Source organism: Perognathus longimembris, chromosome 13 (assembly GCF_023159225.1).
Source record: "Perognathus longimembris pacificus isolate PPM17 chromosome 13, ASM2315922v1, whole genome shotgun sequence".
NCBI lineage: Eukaryota > Metazoa > Chordata > Mammalia > Rodentia > Heteromyidae > Perognathus > Perognathus longimembris.
Genome location: NC_063173.1, coordinates 16,044,130 through 16,061,537, shown reverse-complemented (window position 1 = coordinate 16,061,537; position 17,408 = coordinate 16,044,130). Strand labels below are relative to the sequence as shown.

The 17,408-nt window shown below is 37.9% G+C and overlaps 2 protein-coding genes across 2 annotated transcripts; both read left to right on the top strand.

The window, feature by feature from the left end:
- Nucleotides 1–6,125: 6,125 nt before the first annotated feature.
- Nucleotides 6,126–7,070, top strand: LOC125361559 (olfactory receptor 502-like). Its single transcript, XM_048360091.1, has one exon. The coding sequence runs from the start codon at nt 6,126–6,128 to the stop codon at nt 7,068–7,070; it is 945 nt and encodes a 314-aa protein (XP_048216048.1).
- A 5,900-nt stretch (nt 7,071–12,970) lies between these two features.
- Nucleotides 12,971–13,915, top strand: LOC125361537 (olfactory receptor 502). The gene has a single exon (XM_048360061.1). It carries the CDS (start codon nt 12,971–12,973, stop codon nt 13,913–13,915), a length of 945 nt encoding a protein of 314 aa, XP_048216018.1.
- The last annotated feature ends 3,493 nt before the right edge of the window (nt 13,916–17,408 follow it).

Here is a 17,408-nt window from a genome sequence, read left to right as displayed (position 1 = left end):
TGCTTAGTCTTTTGAGTAATCTCTATACTGCTTGCCAGAGTAGCTGAACAAGTTTACATTCCCACCAGCAATGAGGTAGGGTTACCTTTTTTGCAACATCCCCTCCAACAATTGTTATTGTTAGTTCTTCTGATAATGGACATTCTTACTACGGTGAGGTGGAATCTCAATGTTGTTTTGATTTGCATTTCTTTTATGGTCAGTGATGTAGAGCACTTTTTCATATGTCTCTTGGCCATTCTCATTTCCTCTTCAGAAAAGTCTCTTTTTAAGTCTTTAGCCCACTGTTGAGGGTGTTGTTGGTTCTTTGAGGTTTTGTTTTGGAGGAATTTAATGTTTTTCGTTCTGCATATATTTTAGATACGAGGACTTTGTCCATTGTATGGCCGGTAAAGATCTTTTCACAATCTGTGGGCTTCTGTTTATCTTGCAAGCAATGTCCTTTGTCCTGCAGAAGCTCTGCAGTTTGATGCAGTCCCATGTTTCCAATATTTCTTTGATTTGTTGCATTTCTGGTCATTTGTTAAGGAAGTTTCATCCTGTGCCTAGGAGCCTAAGTGTTTCTCCTAATCCATGCAATGTTTTCAGGGTATCTGTTTTGATTTAGAGGTCTTTGATCCATTTGGAATTGATTTTGGTGCAGGGTGCTATATAAGGATCTAGTTTTAGTTTGTTGCAGGTATTGAACCAGTTTTGCCATTTGTTAAAGAGGCTATCTCTTTTCCATGCTATTTTTTTTAGCTCCTTTATCAAAGATAGGCATAGTTCTGCGGGTTCATTTCTGAGTCTTCAGTTCTGTTCCATTGGTCTTCAGGCCTGTTCCTGAGACTGTTTTTATTACTATAGCTTTATAGTACAGCTTTAAGTTTGGTATTGTAATTCCTTCAGCACTGTTCTTTCTACTTCAGATTGTTTTTGCTATTTGGGGTCTTTTATTGTTCCATATGAATTTCTGGATTGCCTACTCTATTTCATTAAAAAATGATGTTGGGATTTTAATGGGTATTGCATTGAGTTTGTAGATAGCATTTGGCAATATTGCCATTTTGACAATATTAATCCTCCCAACCCAGGAGCATGGGAAGTTTTTCCATTTCCTTAGTTCTGCCTTAATTTCATTTTTCATGTTTTTAAAGTTCTCATCATAGAGGTCTTTCACTTCTTTGGTTAAGGTTATTCCTAGGTATTTTATGTTTATTGAGGCTATTGCAAAAGGAATTGCTTTCCTGATTTCAGCCTCAGTCTTTGGGTCTTTTGCATATAGAAAAGCCATTGATTTTTTTTTTTTTTTTTTTTTTTTTGGCCAGTCCTGGGCCTTGGACTCCGGGCCTGAGCACTGTCCCTGGCTTCTTCCCGCTCAAGGCTAGCACTCCGCCACTTGAGCCACAGCGCCGCTTCTGGCCGTTTTCTGTATATGTGGTGCTGGGGAATCGAACCTAGGGCCTCGTGTATCCGAGGCAGGCACTCTTGCCACTAGGCTATATCCCCAGCCCCAAGCCATTGATTTTTGAGGGAATATTTTATATCCTGCAACTTTGCCAAAGTTTTGCATCGGCTCAAGTAGCTTGGGAGTAGAGTCTGCGGAGTTCTTTAAATACAGGATCATGTCATCTGCAAAGAGAGAGAGTTTGACTTCATCTTTTCCAATTTGGATCCCCTTTATGTCTTCCCCTTGCCTTTTTGCTTTGGCTAGGAATTCTAGTACTATGTTGAAGAGAGTAGGGGAGAGCTGACACCCTTGTCTTGCTCTTGATTTTACAGGAAATGGTTTTAGCTTTTCCCCATTAAGAGTAATGTTCGCTGTGGGTTTATTGTAGACAGCCTTAATTATATTCAGGAATGTTCCCTGGAATCCTAGTTTCTCCAAAGCTCTTATCATAAATGGGTGCTGGAGTTTAACAAATGCTTTTTCTGCATTTAGTGAAATAATCATGTGATTCTTGACCTTGCTCTGGTTGATTTGGTGTATTTTGATTTGTTGGATTACGTTGATTGACTTGCCTACATTGAACCAGCTCTGCATACCGGGATGAATCCAGTTTGGTCATAGTGCATGACTTTTTTTAATGACCCGTTGAACTCTATTGACCAGAATTATGTTGAGAATTATTGCATTAATGTTTATCAGGGAAATCAGTCTATAGTTCTCTTTCCTTCATGAGTACCTGACTGGTTTTGCTACTCCCAGTTTTCTTGTGATTAATTGGAGATAAGAATCTCATGGACTTTCCTGCCAGGGGCTGGCTTTGAGAAACCTCCATATTGCCTTTCAGAGTGGTTGCACAACCTTTCATTCCAACCATTAGTAAAATACTTTTTCCTTTTGACTGTATCCTAACCAGAATTTGTCATTGTTTCCTTGATAATGACAACTTGAACACGGGTGAGGTAGAATCTTAGTTTTGTTTTGATTAGCATTTCTTTTATGGCCAGAGAAGTTGAACCTCTATTCACATTTTTACTTCTTCTGAGAAGTCTGTCTTTAAATCATTAGCTCGTTTATTAAGGAGGAGTTGTTTCTTGGAGGGTTTATTATTTTTTCTTTTTTTTTTAAGTTTTTATTATAAAACTGATGTACAGAGGTTACAGTTTCACACGTTAGGCATTGGATACATTTCTTGTACTGTTTGTTACCTTGTCCATCATACCTCCCTCCCCCCTCCCCCTGTCTCCCCCTGAGGTGTTCAGTTCACTTACACCAAACAGTTTTGCAAGTATTGCTTTTGTTGTTGTTTCTCGTATTTTACCCTTTGTCTCTCAATTTTGGTATTCCCTTTCAATTTCCTAATTCTAATACCAGTACACACTGTTTCCCATACACTCAGATAAGATTACAGAGATAGTGTAGATACAATCACAAGAAGGTGATACACGAACATCATCAATACTAGAAACTACAGATACACATGGGATGTTGAAAGTAGTTACAACTCTGATATAACAATCATTTTCATAAAATGGAGTTCATTTCACTTAGCATCATCTTATGGGATCATAAGGGTATAGCTATTGGGCTCTTGTGATCCTCTGTTGTGACTTGCCTAAACCTGTGCTAATTCGTCCCAATAAGGGAGACCATAGAGTCCGTGTTTCTTTGGGTCTGGCTCACTTCACTTAGTATAATTTTTTCCAAGTCCTTCCATTTCCTTACAAATGGGGCAATGTCATTCTTTCTGATAGAGGCATAAAATTACATTGTGTATATGTACCACATTTTCCTGATCCATTCGTCTACGGAGGGGCATCTGGGTTGGTTCCAGATTCTCGCTATGACAAATTGTGCTGCAATGAACATTGTTGTGCTGGTGGCTTTACTTTGATTTTGTTTGTAGTTTTTTGGATAAATACTCCAAAGTGGGGTTGCTGGGTCATAGGGGAGTTCTACATTTAGCCTGCTGAGGAATCTCCATACTGCTTGCCAGAGTGGCTGAACCAGTTTACATTCCCACAAACAATGAAGTAGGGTTCCCTTTTGGCCACATCCCCTCCAACAACTGTTATTGTTAGTTTTCTTGATATATGACATTCTTACTGGGGTGAGATGGAATCTCAATGTTGTTTTGATTTGCATTTCCTTTATGGCCAGTGATGTAGAGCACTTTTTCATATGTCTCTTGGCCATTCTCATTTCCTCATCAGAGAATCACCCTGCACCAAAATCAATTCCAAATGGATTAAAGACCTCGAAATCAAAACAGACACCCTGAAAACACTAAAGGAAGAAGTAAGAGAAACACTTGGGCTCATTGGCTCAGGATGGAACTTCCTGAACAAAGACCCAGAAAGGCTATAAATCAAAGAAAGGTTGGACAAATGGGACTGCATCAAACTGCAGAGCTTCTGCACGGCAAAGGACATAGCTTGCAAGATAAACAGAAAGCCCACAGAGTGGGAGAAGATCTTTACCGGCCATTCAACGGACAAAGGCCTCATATCTAAAATATATGCAGAACTAAAAAAATTACTTTCCTCCAAAACAAAACCACAAAGAACTAATAGCCCACTCATCAAGTGGGCTAAAGACCTACAAAGAGGGTTTATTATTGAGAGTTTAATTTTTTGAGCTCCAAGTATATTCCACAGCACCCCTTCCACTTTTCTGGCCATTAATTGGAGATAAGAGTCTCATGGACTTTCCTGCCTGGGCTGGCTTAGACCCGTGGTCTTCAGATCTCAGCCTCCTGATTAGCTTAGAGGTGTGAGCCAGCATCTCCTGGAAACAATATATATTTCAGAATATATTTTTCAGAAAGGAGAAGCCAAATAGTGTAATTCCTTCGGAAGGTGAAGTCAAAGTTAAACCAAATAGACACCAGGAAGCAGGAACTTGAAAGTGTTGGAGTGGGGTCAAGGGCAAATAGGTCGACAATGAAGCAGAGAATAGGGGGAGATTGTCAAGAATTCAGTATACATCCTATAGAATTAAGAATTGTGAGGGAAGTGGTGGGTAGAGGAGGAATGGATGGGAATGTCGAAAGGGATGACAGTGATCAAGATGCATTGTTTTTATAAGCTGCTTTGTTAAATGGCATTTCCTTTGTAGAAGTACTTAAAGATAATTTCAAAAAAGTACTGATTGATTGGATGCCATTGCAAACTACAGTCACAACCACAAAAACAAAACCAAATTACTTAGCAGCAAACACATATTGAATGTTTAAAGTTAATGTTGACATTTGTCCTTGAAATTTAGCACTACTTTTTAATCATAATCTTTGAAGTGAACTTGAACTAATATTTATCTGTAAGGCAATTTGTTTAATTATTCTCTTGAGGAAATACTAAGGAAAGACTATCATTGTGTGCATGATCAAGCACCTTGGTAGAAAAAAAAAAGCCTAAATTGATCACTTGAGAATTGGTACCATCTTGGAGAATCAGTTGTGTTATATGAACTGAGTTGCATAGTACATACTCCAGAACCTTTTGTTTTGAATCCATAGCTGGATCCTCAGTTACCCTAGCAATTATTTCCCAAAGAAGAACAGAAATTATAAAACAATTTACTCTCTCTCTCTCTCTATATATATATATATGCATATATATATATATATATATATTCTATTATGACTTTGTATTGCTACCGAAAGCTGAGTGACTTCTCATTTTAAGAGGTAAGTGTTTGACTTTCATTAATCTTCTTTCTTGGTTTCACTTAGTGTTTGAGAAAACTGTGCTTTCTGTAGTTTGTACTTTTCATATATCATAATATGAAAGCAGGGCAGATGTACTCATGCATCACGTACAGTGAAAGTCCACTACTAGGATTCCTGTTTAATTAGCCATAAGACAGAAGCTGACACTGTTTATTCAGCATTATCCAAATTTTTGGCATTCTTTCTCAAAATGCTAGGTTTCAGTTGTCTTGGGTGTTTGTTACTACTTAAAGAACTAATTTAAGAGTAAAATACCTGAATATCCATGTGATATTACTCACTAAATTTTTCAGGGATAAAGGAGTTGATGATATACTCAACCATAGGTGTATTGAACTTTACGGGTATTACCATTTAATTTCATTATTATATATTTACTAAACGAACAGGTAGTCTTTCTTGGACTTCATTTTTCTAACTTTATCACTTGCTATGTTACTATGACAATATTTTATATTCTATTTCAGACTCTGCTAATTGAATTCTACAATATAATGGAATTAATGTTTTCTGGAACATTCAGTGAATCATATATTTATAAATATTTGTGTAAGTATCTAATTCCCAGGTGCATGCTTGCCATTAACAATCACTGAAATAATTATTAGTTGCTACAAAGTTCTTGCAAAATTCTACATGAGTTTAATTTATTTATTAAAAATGTCTATCATTGCTGTTATCTTCATTGCCTTGTATTTTTATTATTTGGGTGTAAAGGCACATTAGACAGTTTCAAAAACATAAGCAATGGAAAAAAGACAATATACTGAGAACTTTTGGGATGTGCTTGCTAAAAATTTTAAAATTAAAGACAGCAACGTTGTTTATAAAAATGTACAGGTACTTGAAGGTCTTTGTTTTTTTAATAGCATTCTATATTTGTTAAAGAAATTGATATCATATTTATTTATAAAACTTTCATGTACTCTTTTCATCCTATATTTGTTTTGGCAGCAGCTCCATTGTCTGATGGATTCCCTGGTGGAGGGGAACCACACTGCAGTGACAGAGTTCATTTTAGTGGGCTTAACTCATGATCCAGTCCTTCGAGTCGTCCTCTTCATTATCATCCTGGGCATCTATCTGGTCACCCTATCTGGAAACATCTGCACAATCCTTCTCATCAGAGTCTCCACTCAGCTCCACCACCCCATGTACTTTTTCCTTAGCCATTTGGCTTTTGCTGACACAGGCTATTCATCTTCTGTCACACCTAATATGCTAGTTAACTTTTTGCTGGAGAAAAATACAATCTCTTATGTAGGATGTGGCATTCAGCTTGGGTCAGCTGTTTTCTTTGGGTCAGTTGAATGCTTTGTTCTAGCTGCGATGGCCTATGACCGCTTTATGGCCATCTGCAACCCCCTGATGTATTCAACCAAAATGTCTACACAAGTTTGCGTTCACTTACTTGCAGTAGCTTACATAGGAGGTTTTCTTGATGCTTCCTCGTTTATCCTTTCCTTTCTTGGTTTAGTTTTCTGTGGGTCCAATAGAGTTAATCATTTCTTCTGTGACTTTGCACCTTTAGTTGAAGTATCCTGTTCAGCAGGCAGCATCCTCACAATTGTTCCCTCATTTACTGCTGGCTTTGTCATTGTGTTCACTGTGATTGTGATAGCCATTTCCTATGTCTACATCCTCATCACCATCCTGAAGATGCGCTCCACTGAGGGCCGCCACAAGGCCTTCTCTACCTGCACCTCCCACCTCACTGCAGTCACTCTGTTCTATGGGACAGTTACATTCATTTATGTGATGCCCAAGTCCAGTTACTCTACCGATCAAAACAAGGTGATATCTGTATTCTATATGGTGGTGATCCCCATGTTGAACCCCCTGATTTACAGCCTCAGAAATAATGAGATCAAGGGGGCTTTGAAGAGGAAGCTTGGTAGTAAAACATATTTTTAGTGAAGTCTATTTTTTAGAAGTTGTAGCAATACTAGCCAATATACATCCTTATTAATTTTGTTAATGAGATGTATATGAATTTACCTATATCTAAATGCATAGCATTCAGCAAATATAGAGATTAAAATTTAAAATTGTATAGAAACCAAGAGGCTCATGATGATTTACCTAAAGTTTCTTAAATGTACAATTGAGAGCATAAATTGTTTTACCTCAATCAGAGCCTGTTAAAAATTAGTTAAATATTTTATGCATATTTTTTCCAAAGCATTCACAGATACAGGCTAAGGTTATTAAATCTTGTTATAATCTGGATCTTATGCAATTCCATAGTACCATAGGGTTGGCTGTTTTGTTTCCCAGCGTAGTGCTTTGGGGAAGTGTTAGAAACATTGGAAGGTTGAGCCAATAGGGGATCTTTATTTCATTAAGGATGAAATTAACTTCATCAGTGGGTTTATTTTGCTAACTGTTTTGCCTACGGACAACAATACTGTGTGCCTATTATGTGATGAGGGTATATAGAAGATATTAAACAATATTATATATTTCTTGTTGATCATGGATTTTAGGATGTTTTTCTCTATAAACATCAATGTTAATGGGGCTTGTTAAACTTTATTTTTGTAAGTCATGTGACTTGGACTCTGGGCCTGGCACTGTCCCTAAGGTCTTCAGCTCAAGGTTAGCATTCTAAGACTTGAGTCCCAGTGCACTTCTACTTTTCTGGTGGTTAATGGGAGATATGAATCTCACAGACTTTCCTGCCTGGCTGGCTTTGATCTGAGATTATCAGATCTCAGTCCCCTGCATAGCTAGGATTACTGGCGTGAGCCACCGGCAACCGGACCACTTTGTTCAACGTCTTTCTAAGGAAGTTACAACTGAGGAAAACCTGAAATGACATACTCTGATCAATGAAATGAAATAACAACAGATTTTTTTTTTTGTTTAGTGGACTGGATTTGGACTTGGGATCTTGAGTTGCTACTCTTGTACTTTGCTACTTTAAGTGAACCTTCAGATTGTGTGTTTGTTATAAATGCATCATTTTACATGTTCATAGAAATTATAATAAAAACTGATAGCATAGTTTTTATGGATAGCTATGGGAAATCTAAAAACTTCTGGATATCAATCCCAGCCTGAAAACAGAAAATCAAAATCAAAATCTCACTATAGGCAAAATGTAGTTTAGAAACCTACCATACTTCTATAAAGATCAAAAGGGGGTTCTTTTTTCTAACTCATGGTTTGTGAATTCTTGTGTCAGGCCTGAAACCATAGTCTCCAAAGACCATATTCTCTGTTATAATTACTTCTATAAACATCCCTATTTTGTATTTGTTTTTCTTTTTTTTTTTTTTTGTCAGTCTTGGGTCTTGAATTAGCACTTGGGTGCTGTCCCTGAGGTCTTTGCTCAGGGCTAATGCTCTACCATTTTGAGCCACAGTTCTACTCCCAGTTTTCTTGTGATTAATTGGAGATAAGAATCTCATGGGCTTTCCTGCCAGGGGCTGGCTTTAAACTTCAAACCTTAGATCCCATTCTTCTGAGTAGCTAGGTTTACAGGTGTGAACCACCAGTGCCTAATTGTTTTCTAATTTTTGTTTCGATCAGCGATTATTTTTCATACAGTGACATATAAGAGTTGGCTATCCATGGTGATGTGTAGGTGGTTCAATAAGAGCCTCCTAGTCTTTTTTTTTTTTTTTTTTTTTTTTGGCCAGTCCTGGGCTTTGGACTCAGGGCCTGAGCACTGTCCCTGGCTTCTTCCCGCTCAAAGCTAGCACTCTGCCACCTGAGCCACAGCGCCCCTTCTGGCCGTTTTCCATATATATGGTGCTGGAGAATCGAACCCAGGGCTTCATGTATGCGAGGCAAGCACTCTTGCCACTAGGCCATATTCCCAGCCCTGTAAGAGCCTCCTAGTCTTTATAAGGGTGTGAGGTAGTGGGTCTGTTATCAGGAGCTCTAGTACGTCCAGACCCTTCTGGTCTTGGGATAAGTGAACTATCTCTAGTGACATGGTCTACAGGCTGGAGTAGAGTGCTACTTTAATGTCTGCGCCTGGTGAACCATTTATCATCAACTGGACAGACTTGGCTTCCTCTGTATCCCTGAGAGGGCTCCTACTAGGTCATTGGATGAGCTCCTGTGTGTGGAATACTCTTAGAGTGTGGTTATTAAGATGCTAGAATTAAATCCAAAAATGTTTCAGGATCCACTGCTGAGATGAGCCTAAATTCTTCCAGTCTGTTTATATGTGTGTGTCCAACTCTAAACAGGTTTTTGGAGAGTTCTCAGGAAGCAATTGAGAGTTGCTTAAGCTTATTTAGAGTTAATTCCAAGATCTAGCCTTGAGTTGTGTTGTAATCACCTTCAATTTCAGGGAAGATAGGATTGAGGATGTGTGTGTGTGTGTGTGTGTGTGTGTGTGTGTGTGTGTGTGTGTGTGTGTGTGTTTGCTGGTCCTGGGGCTTGAGACAGAGAGACAGATATTAAAAGAGGCAAATGATAAAAGACATTATTTCTCTTGTGGAAGTCACTCAAGCTTCTTTATTCATATTCTATTACACCATTTTAAGGGTTTTATTTATTCTGATAGGATAATGCATTTTAAATTGTTTTGATATTTAAAAGTCAATTAACATGATATCTACCCTGTGTCCCCACAGTATTTAATGCTGTGTATTTCAGTTATCAATACAAACTATTTAGCAGCGAACAAATACCAGACTGTTAAAGCTACTGTCACCATTTTATACCTAAAACCCAGTAAAGTTTATTATATTTCCTTCCTTCCTTCCTTCCTTCCTTCCTTCCTTTCTTCCTTCCTTCCTTCCTTCCTTCCTTCCTTCCTTCCTTCCTTCCTTCCTCTCTCTTTCTTCCTCATTCTTTCTTTTTTCATTCCTTCCTTGCTTTCTCTCCATTCTCTCTCTTTCCCTCATTCTTCCTCTAGTCTTTCTGTCCTTATTTCTCTCTCTTTAATTTGTTCTTTCTTTCTATCTTCCTGGAGCTTGAACTCAAGGTCTGGGTGCTATCATTGAGAAATTTTCTCCAGTGTAGCACTCTACTACTTGAGGCACAGATATGCTTTGGTTTTCATGGTAGAAAATTGGAAATAAGAGTCTCAATGATTTTCTTGCCCAGGCTAACTTGGAGTAGTAATCGTCAGATGTAAACCTCTTGAGTAGTAAGGATAATAGGTATGAGACACCAGTTCCTGGTCAGTACCATTTCTTATCATAAATATCAAAATGAACTTAGAAATAAAATTGTTCTATGAAAGAACTTGTTCATTTATGCTATCTTGTAAATATTAAATAATATTATACATCTCCTTGTGAACATATACTAACATAGAAACAAGAATAAATTGACCACCAGGGAATTGGTTATGTATTGGAAGAATAGTTGTGTTGTGAGAATTGAGTTGCCCAACAACCACTCCAGGACATAATGATGCTCCTTGATGCTTATGAATTCATAGCTGAATCTCCGGTTTCATTACATTATTCCCCCAGAGAGAATCATAAAAGACTAGCTATATAATTGCTTTGGCTTTGTGTTGTTATTAAAAGATGAACGAATTCTCATTTCCAGAGGTAAGACTTTGGGTTTTGTTAATGAATCTGACTTCTTGTGTTTACCATTTGAGAAAGCTTTACTTCCTAAGCTGTTCTCATGTGTTAGTACAGAGAGAGGGCCGAGGTACTCACACAAGCAGGAGGTAAGCAATTTTGGTTAACTTGTTCTGTTTACATCATCAGTTGCACATGAGTAGTCATTATTCATGATCAGAAATGTTATTTATTTAACCATAAGACAGGCACTCATATGATCATCTCACACTGTCCAAACTTGGAAGCCTGTGGAAATGCTGTCTTTGACCTGCTTTGGGCTTTTATTAGTGCTTAAAGGTTCAAATATAAGACTTGAAACATAAAGGTGTATTTTTTCCAGAAATACATTGTTTATATATGAATTTTTAGAGTAAGATGACATTTATGAAAACTTTAGTGTACACACTCAAAAAATTGGAATGAAAGAACCTTGAAATGAGACGAAAAATTTGGAAATGAAGATTGAACATTGCTAAATATAACGTTAGTTTAAAATAACTTTACATCATGCATTTGAACTAGGTATCATATGTTTTTCTCATGAATTTGAAACTATTTGCTAGAAGAACATTTTCTGCCTCAAAAGTATAAGGCCATAACAGCCAATAAATTGAAAGAATAACTAACTGTATTTATAATACTAATTTACAATTCTTATCTGATTATAGTATCAACAACATATTTACACCTTCACAAAATGTTTATATTAATTAAGTTAAGAAGTATATTGAAGAATAGAGCAATCCTGATGATGATATTACACATGAATTCTACCCAGGCCAAAGAAACCTGCTAGTGGTAGATGAAGAAAGAAGAGAAGGAGGGGAGAATGCCATCAAGAATTCAGTGCATAGCCTACAAAATTAAGAAAAGCAGGGGAATGGATGGATGGGGAGAGATGGATAAGAATTTGCAAGGGATGATATTGATCAAGATGTGTTGAATTCATAAACCGTTTTGTTAAATGACAACTCCTATAGACAACTACTTAAAATATTAATAAAAAACAAAAACATCCCCAAACTTATGTTTAGACAACTCATATATTACCAGACTAAAGACATGTAATACAAAAGTTATTTATTGTAAGGTAGATTGGTCTTTCAGCTTATCCTATTAGAATGAGCTAAAACCTGTCTGATTCGTGAAAGTGACTACAATAATAAAGATTTCACAAATTAGAAAAGTAAGAAACCTGTTAGAAACCCAATCCTGAGTGTACTGAACTTTGTGATTACTATAACTTGTGGTATACTGAACTTCGTGACATCATTTTTTTTTTTTTTTTTTTGCCAGTCCTGGGCCTTGGACTCAGGGCCTGAGCACTGTCCCTGGCTTCCTTTTGCTCAAGGCTAGCACTCTGCCACTTGAGCCACAGTGCCACTTCTGGCCGTTTTCTGTATATGTGGTGCTGGGGAATCGAACCCAGGGCCTCATGTATACGAGGCAAGCTCTCTTGCCACTAGGCCATATCCCCAGCCCCGTGACATCATTTTTACATAGCAACTAGAGGAAGTCTTCACAGCTTCATAGTTCTGATTTTATTATTTGCTATATAACCATGTGAAGATCACATGTTCTCTTTCCGGCTCTTTTTATTCAATTCTACATTGATAATGAAAATAATATTGTTTAATGGAACACATCGTAATAACATACTTGTACACATACACAATTTTAGCTGTGTACTTATCATTCAGGATGCACGTATATAAATATCAGCTATTACCAGAGTAACCTGTCAAGACCCTATGTATGTTGTTTATCCATGACACTTGGTATTCTTTGCTGCTATTTTCTTTGAAGCCACATAATAAATAGTATTCAAAAGTAGAAGTATAAAAAGGGTGAGCATAAGAAAAAGGTTATCAGGTCTCTTGCTAAGATCAGTGATAAAATTACATATAGACTTGGGACTGGAAATATGGTTTAGCGGTAGAGTGCTTGCCTTGCATGCATGAAGCCCTGGGTTCGATTCCTCTGAATCATATTAGCAGAAAAAGCCAGAAGTGGTGCTGTGGCTCGAGAGGTAGACTGCTAGCCCTGAGCAAAGAGAAGCCAGGGACAGAGCTCAGGCCCTGAGTTCAAGCCCCAGGACTGGCAAAAAGAAAATTACATATAGACTCATCTTTTTAAGAAAAGATGTAGTGACTTGAATATTAGTGTATAAATCGACCCTTCACATTTATTAAAGAAATGGGACCATCATATTTATAAATATTCTTCTGCAATTTTTAAAATTACAGGTTTATTTGGGAGCAGCTCCATTGTCTGATGGATTCCCTGGTGGAAGGGAACCACACTGCAGTGACAGAGTTCATTTTATTGGGCTTAACACGGGATCCAGTCCTTCGAGTCGTCCTCTTCATCATCATCCTGGGCATCTACCTGGTGACTGTATTGGGAAATCTCTGCACAATCCTTCTCATCAGAGTCTCCACTCAGCTCCACCACCCCATGTACTTTTTCCTCAGCCACTTAGCTTTTGCTGATACAGGCTATTCATCTTCTGTCACACCTAACATGCTAGTTAACTTTTTGGTGGAGAGAAATACAATCTCTTATTTAGGATGTGGCATTCAGCTTGGGTCAGCTGTTTTCTTTGGGACAGTTGAATGCTTTGTTCTAGCTGCAATGGCCTATGATCGCTTTATGGCCATCTGCAACCCCCTGCTGTATTCAACCAAAATGTCCACAGGAGTCTGCATGCAGTTACTTGCAGTAGCTTACATAGGAGGTTTTCTGAATGCTTCCTCCTTTAGTCTTTCCTTCTTTGGCTTACTTTTCTGTGGATCCAATAGAGTTAATCATTTCTTCTGTGACTTTGCTCCTTTAGTTGAAGTATCCTGTTCTGCAGGCAGCATCCTCACAATTGTTCCCTCATTTACTGCTGGCTCCATCATTGTGGTCACAGTGATTGTCATAGCCATCTCCTACATCTATATCCTCATCACCATCCTGAAGATGAGATCCACAGAAGGCCGCCACAAGGCCTTCTCCACATGTACCTCCCACCTCACTGCGGTCACTCTGTTCTATGGGACCATTACATTCATTTATGTGATGCCCAAGTCCAACTACTCCACCGACCAGAACAAGGTGGTTTCTGTGTTCTACATGGTGGTGATCCCCATGTTGAACCCCCTGATTTACAGCCTCAGGAATAATGAGATTAAGGGGGCTTTGAAGAGAGAGCTTGGTAGTAAAACATATTTTTAGGGAAGTCTCTGTTTTTGTTTTATAAGTTGCAGCAATAATAGACAATATATGCCCTAACTATTTTTGTCAGTTAAATGTATATACATTTATCTACATCTATCTAATGTGTAGCTTTCAGCAGATATAGAGACTGTGATTTAAAATTATATGAATATTAAGTCTCATTTTGATTTACTGAAATAAAATAACATGAAACTTACAATTGAGAGCATAAATTGTTTTACCCAAAGCAGTTTGTTAAAAATTAGTTCACTATTTTATGCACACTTTTTTTTTTCAAAAAACATTCACAGCTATAGGCCATGATTATTAAAGCTTGTCACTATCTGCATCTTATGTGATTCCAAAGTACCATAGAGTTGGCAGTTTTGTTTCCCAGAGTAGTGCTTTGGGTATGCAATAAGAAACATTGAACCTTTGAACCATGTAGGGAATCATTATTTCACTGGGGATATAATATCAAAGGGTTTATTTTTGCTAACCGCTTTGCCTACAGGGGATAATAATATTATGTACCTACTTGATGAGGGTACACACAGAATATTAAACATTATATATTGTTGGTTGATCATGGAATTTAGGTAAGTTTTTCTCTATATACATCAATGTTAATGGAGAATGTTAAATGCCTTTGTAAAAAGGTACTAACTGAGGAAAAACTGAAATGAGATACTGGGGTCAAGCAAATGAAATAGCAACAGATTTTTTTTTTTTGTTTTGTTAAGTGGACTGGATTTGAACTTGGGGTCTTGATTTGCTACTCTGGTACTTTGATACTTTAAGTAAACCAGTAGATTGTGTGTTTGTTAAAAAAATGCATCATTTTATATGTTCAAAGAAATTATAATAAAAAAACTAGTATTGTTTGTATGGATTACTAAGGGAAATCTAAAGTTTATCTGGATATCAATCCCAGCCTGAAAACAGAAAATAAAAACCAAAGTCTGATTATAGGCAAAATATAGTTTAGAATCTTGCCATACTTCTATAAAGATCAAAAGGTGTTTTTTTTCTAACTCATGGTTTGTGAATTCTTTTTTTTGTATTCTTTTTTTTTTTTTTTGGCCAGTCCTGGGCCTTGGACTCAGGGCCTGAGCTCTGTCCCTGGCTTCTTCCCGCTCAAGGCTAGCACTCTGCCACTTGAGCCACAGCGCCGCTTCTGGCCGTTTTCTGTATATGTGGTGCTGGGGAATCGAACCTAGGGCCTCGTGTATCCGAGGCAGGCACTCTTGCCACTAGGCTATATCCCCAGCCCGGTTTGTGAATTCTTAAACAAATTTTTTATTGTCTAGGTGGAGTACAGGAGGGGTTACAGTTAAATATATTAGGTAGTGAGTACATTTCTTGTCCAACTTGATACCCCCTACCTCAGTTTTCTCCCACATTCGCCCTCCCTCATCCACTCTCCCCCAGTTGTACATTTAGTTTACAACATATTGTGTAAGTATTGCTGTTGCATTGCTTCGCCTTTTACCCTTTGTCTCACTGTTTTAATGTTCCCCTTTCCTTCCTTATTTCCAAAAGACATATATAAAATACCCAGAGTACCAAAATCAAATACATGACAACAGTGGCTAAATTATAGGGAAGATGAACACAGGAAAAAAGAAATAATTTCACATAGTATGTCAAAAATAATAACCTCAGTGATAAACCGCTGGCCTCCATACTTAGGAGTTCATTTCTCTTAGCAGCATCTTATATGATCATATGTCTCTAGCTATTAAGCTATTGTGATCATCTGCTAGGACAATCCTAGAAATATAGTAATTATTATGAATAAAGGAAACCATAGAGTTTGTTTCTTTGGGTCTCACTCACTTCACTTAGTGTGATTGGTTTGTGAATTCTTGGATCATGCCTGAAAACATATTCCCTAAAGAATATATATTGCTATTTTCTAGCCTCCCAACCCCCTTTTGCGGGGGAGGGGGGTCATTCCTGGGGCTGAATTCAGTGTCTGGGCACTGCTCCTGAGGTGTTTTGATTATGGTTCATGCTCTACCATTTGGAGCCACAGTTCAACTCCCCATTTTCTTGTGATTAAGTAGAGAAAAAAGTCTCATGGACTTTTCCACCCAGACTTCCTTTGAACTCCAATGCTAATATCTCATCCTTCTGAATAGATAGGACTACAGGTGTGAGCCACCAGCTAGCTCATGACCATGTTTTAGTTTTTATTTTGATCAGTGTTTCTTTTTGAGTCCATTTACTTATACATTGACATATAAGGGTTGGTATGGTTATCCATGGGGCTGTGTAGGTGTTTCAATAAGAGCCTCTTAGTCTTTATAAGGGTGTGAGATAGTGGGTTTGTTATCAGGAGCTCTAATACATTCAGACCCCTCTGGTCTCAGGATAAGTGGACTATCTCCAGTAACTTGGTCTATAGGCTGGAGTAGAGTGCTACTTTAATGTCTGCACCTGGTGAACCACTTATCATCAAGTGGACAGACTTGGCTTCCTCTCTGTCCCTGAGAGGGCTCCTACTAGGTCATTGGATGAGCCCCTGGGGGTGGAGTACTGTTAAAACATGGTTGTGAGATGTTAGAATTATGTCCCAAGATGCTTCAGGATCCACAGGTGAGATGAGCCTAAAGACTTCAAGTCTGTTTATATAAGCGTTGTGTGTGCATCTCCCAACTGGTTTTTGGAGCGTTCTCAGGAAGCAATTGAGAGTTGCTTAAGTTTATTTATAGGTAATTCCAAGATTCAACCTTGAGTCCTGTTGTAATCACCTTCGATTTCAGGGAAGATAGGGTAGGATTGATGACATATATTTTTGTATGTGTGCTGGTTCTGGGGCTTGAACTCAGGGCTTGGGCACTGTCCATGAGCTTTTGTGTTCCAGGCGAATCCTCTACAACTTGAGTCAAAGTTCCACTTTTGACTTTTAGGAAGTTAATTGGAGTGAAGAGTCTCACAGACTATTGCTGTGCTGGCTTTGAATCAAGATCCTCTGATCTTAGCCACCTGAGTAGCTTAGTAGTCTAGGTTTAAGCCATTGGTTTCCAGCTTGAGAACATCTTATTAGTAACAAAACTACCAGAAGGATATCAGGGCCTGATAAGACAGATCACCTGCAGATGAGGATAAGTATCAATAATGATCAACTTGCACCACAGTTGGAGAGTAGTATTTTGGGAACCAGATTGATCCCCTCAAGTGATGGCAGCCAGGAAACGTCTCTGGAACCCAGAGAACCACAATTGATACAATGACAAGCTATGGCACATCAGTTACTAAAAGTCTTAAATTATATATACTTTGTGCTCTATCCCTAATTCTTCCTGCATTTAAACTTAAAACCTCATTATCTCTATCCTGAAGATAGAGATAAACTGAAATGCTATCTTCGTGTGGTAGCAGCATGCTATGTAATTTTGCTCTACCATAATTTTTTCCTAGTAAACATTACTATCATATTTACTATGTTTTCATCTTGCCAGATTTTTTTTCTGTGTGGGAGATGCACATATCCGGATTGATTGGC

What these genes read in the sequence shown, in the direction of transcription:
- LOC125361559 (XM_048360091.1), top strand. Translation starts at nt 6,126, where the DNA reads ATGGATTCCCTGGTGGAGGGGAACCACACTGCAGTGACAGAGTTCATT.
- LOC125361537 (XM_048360061.1), top strand. Translation starts at nt 12,971, where the DNA reads ATGGATTCCCTGGTGGAAGGGAACCACACTGCAGTGACAGAGTTCATT.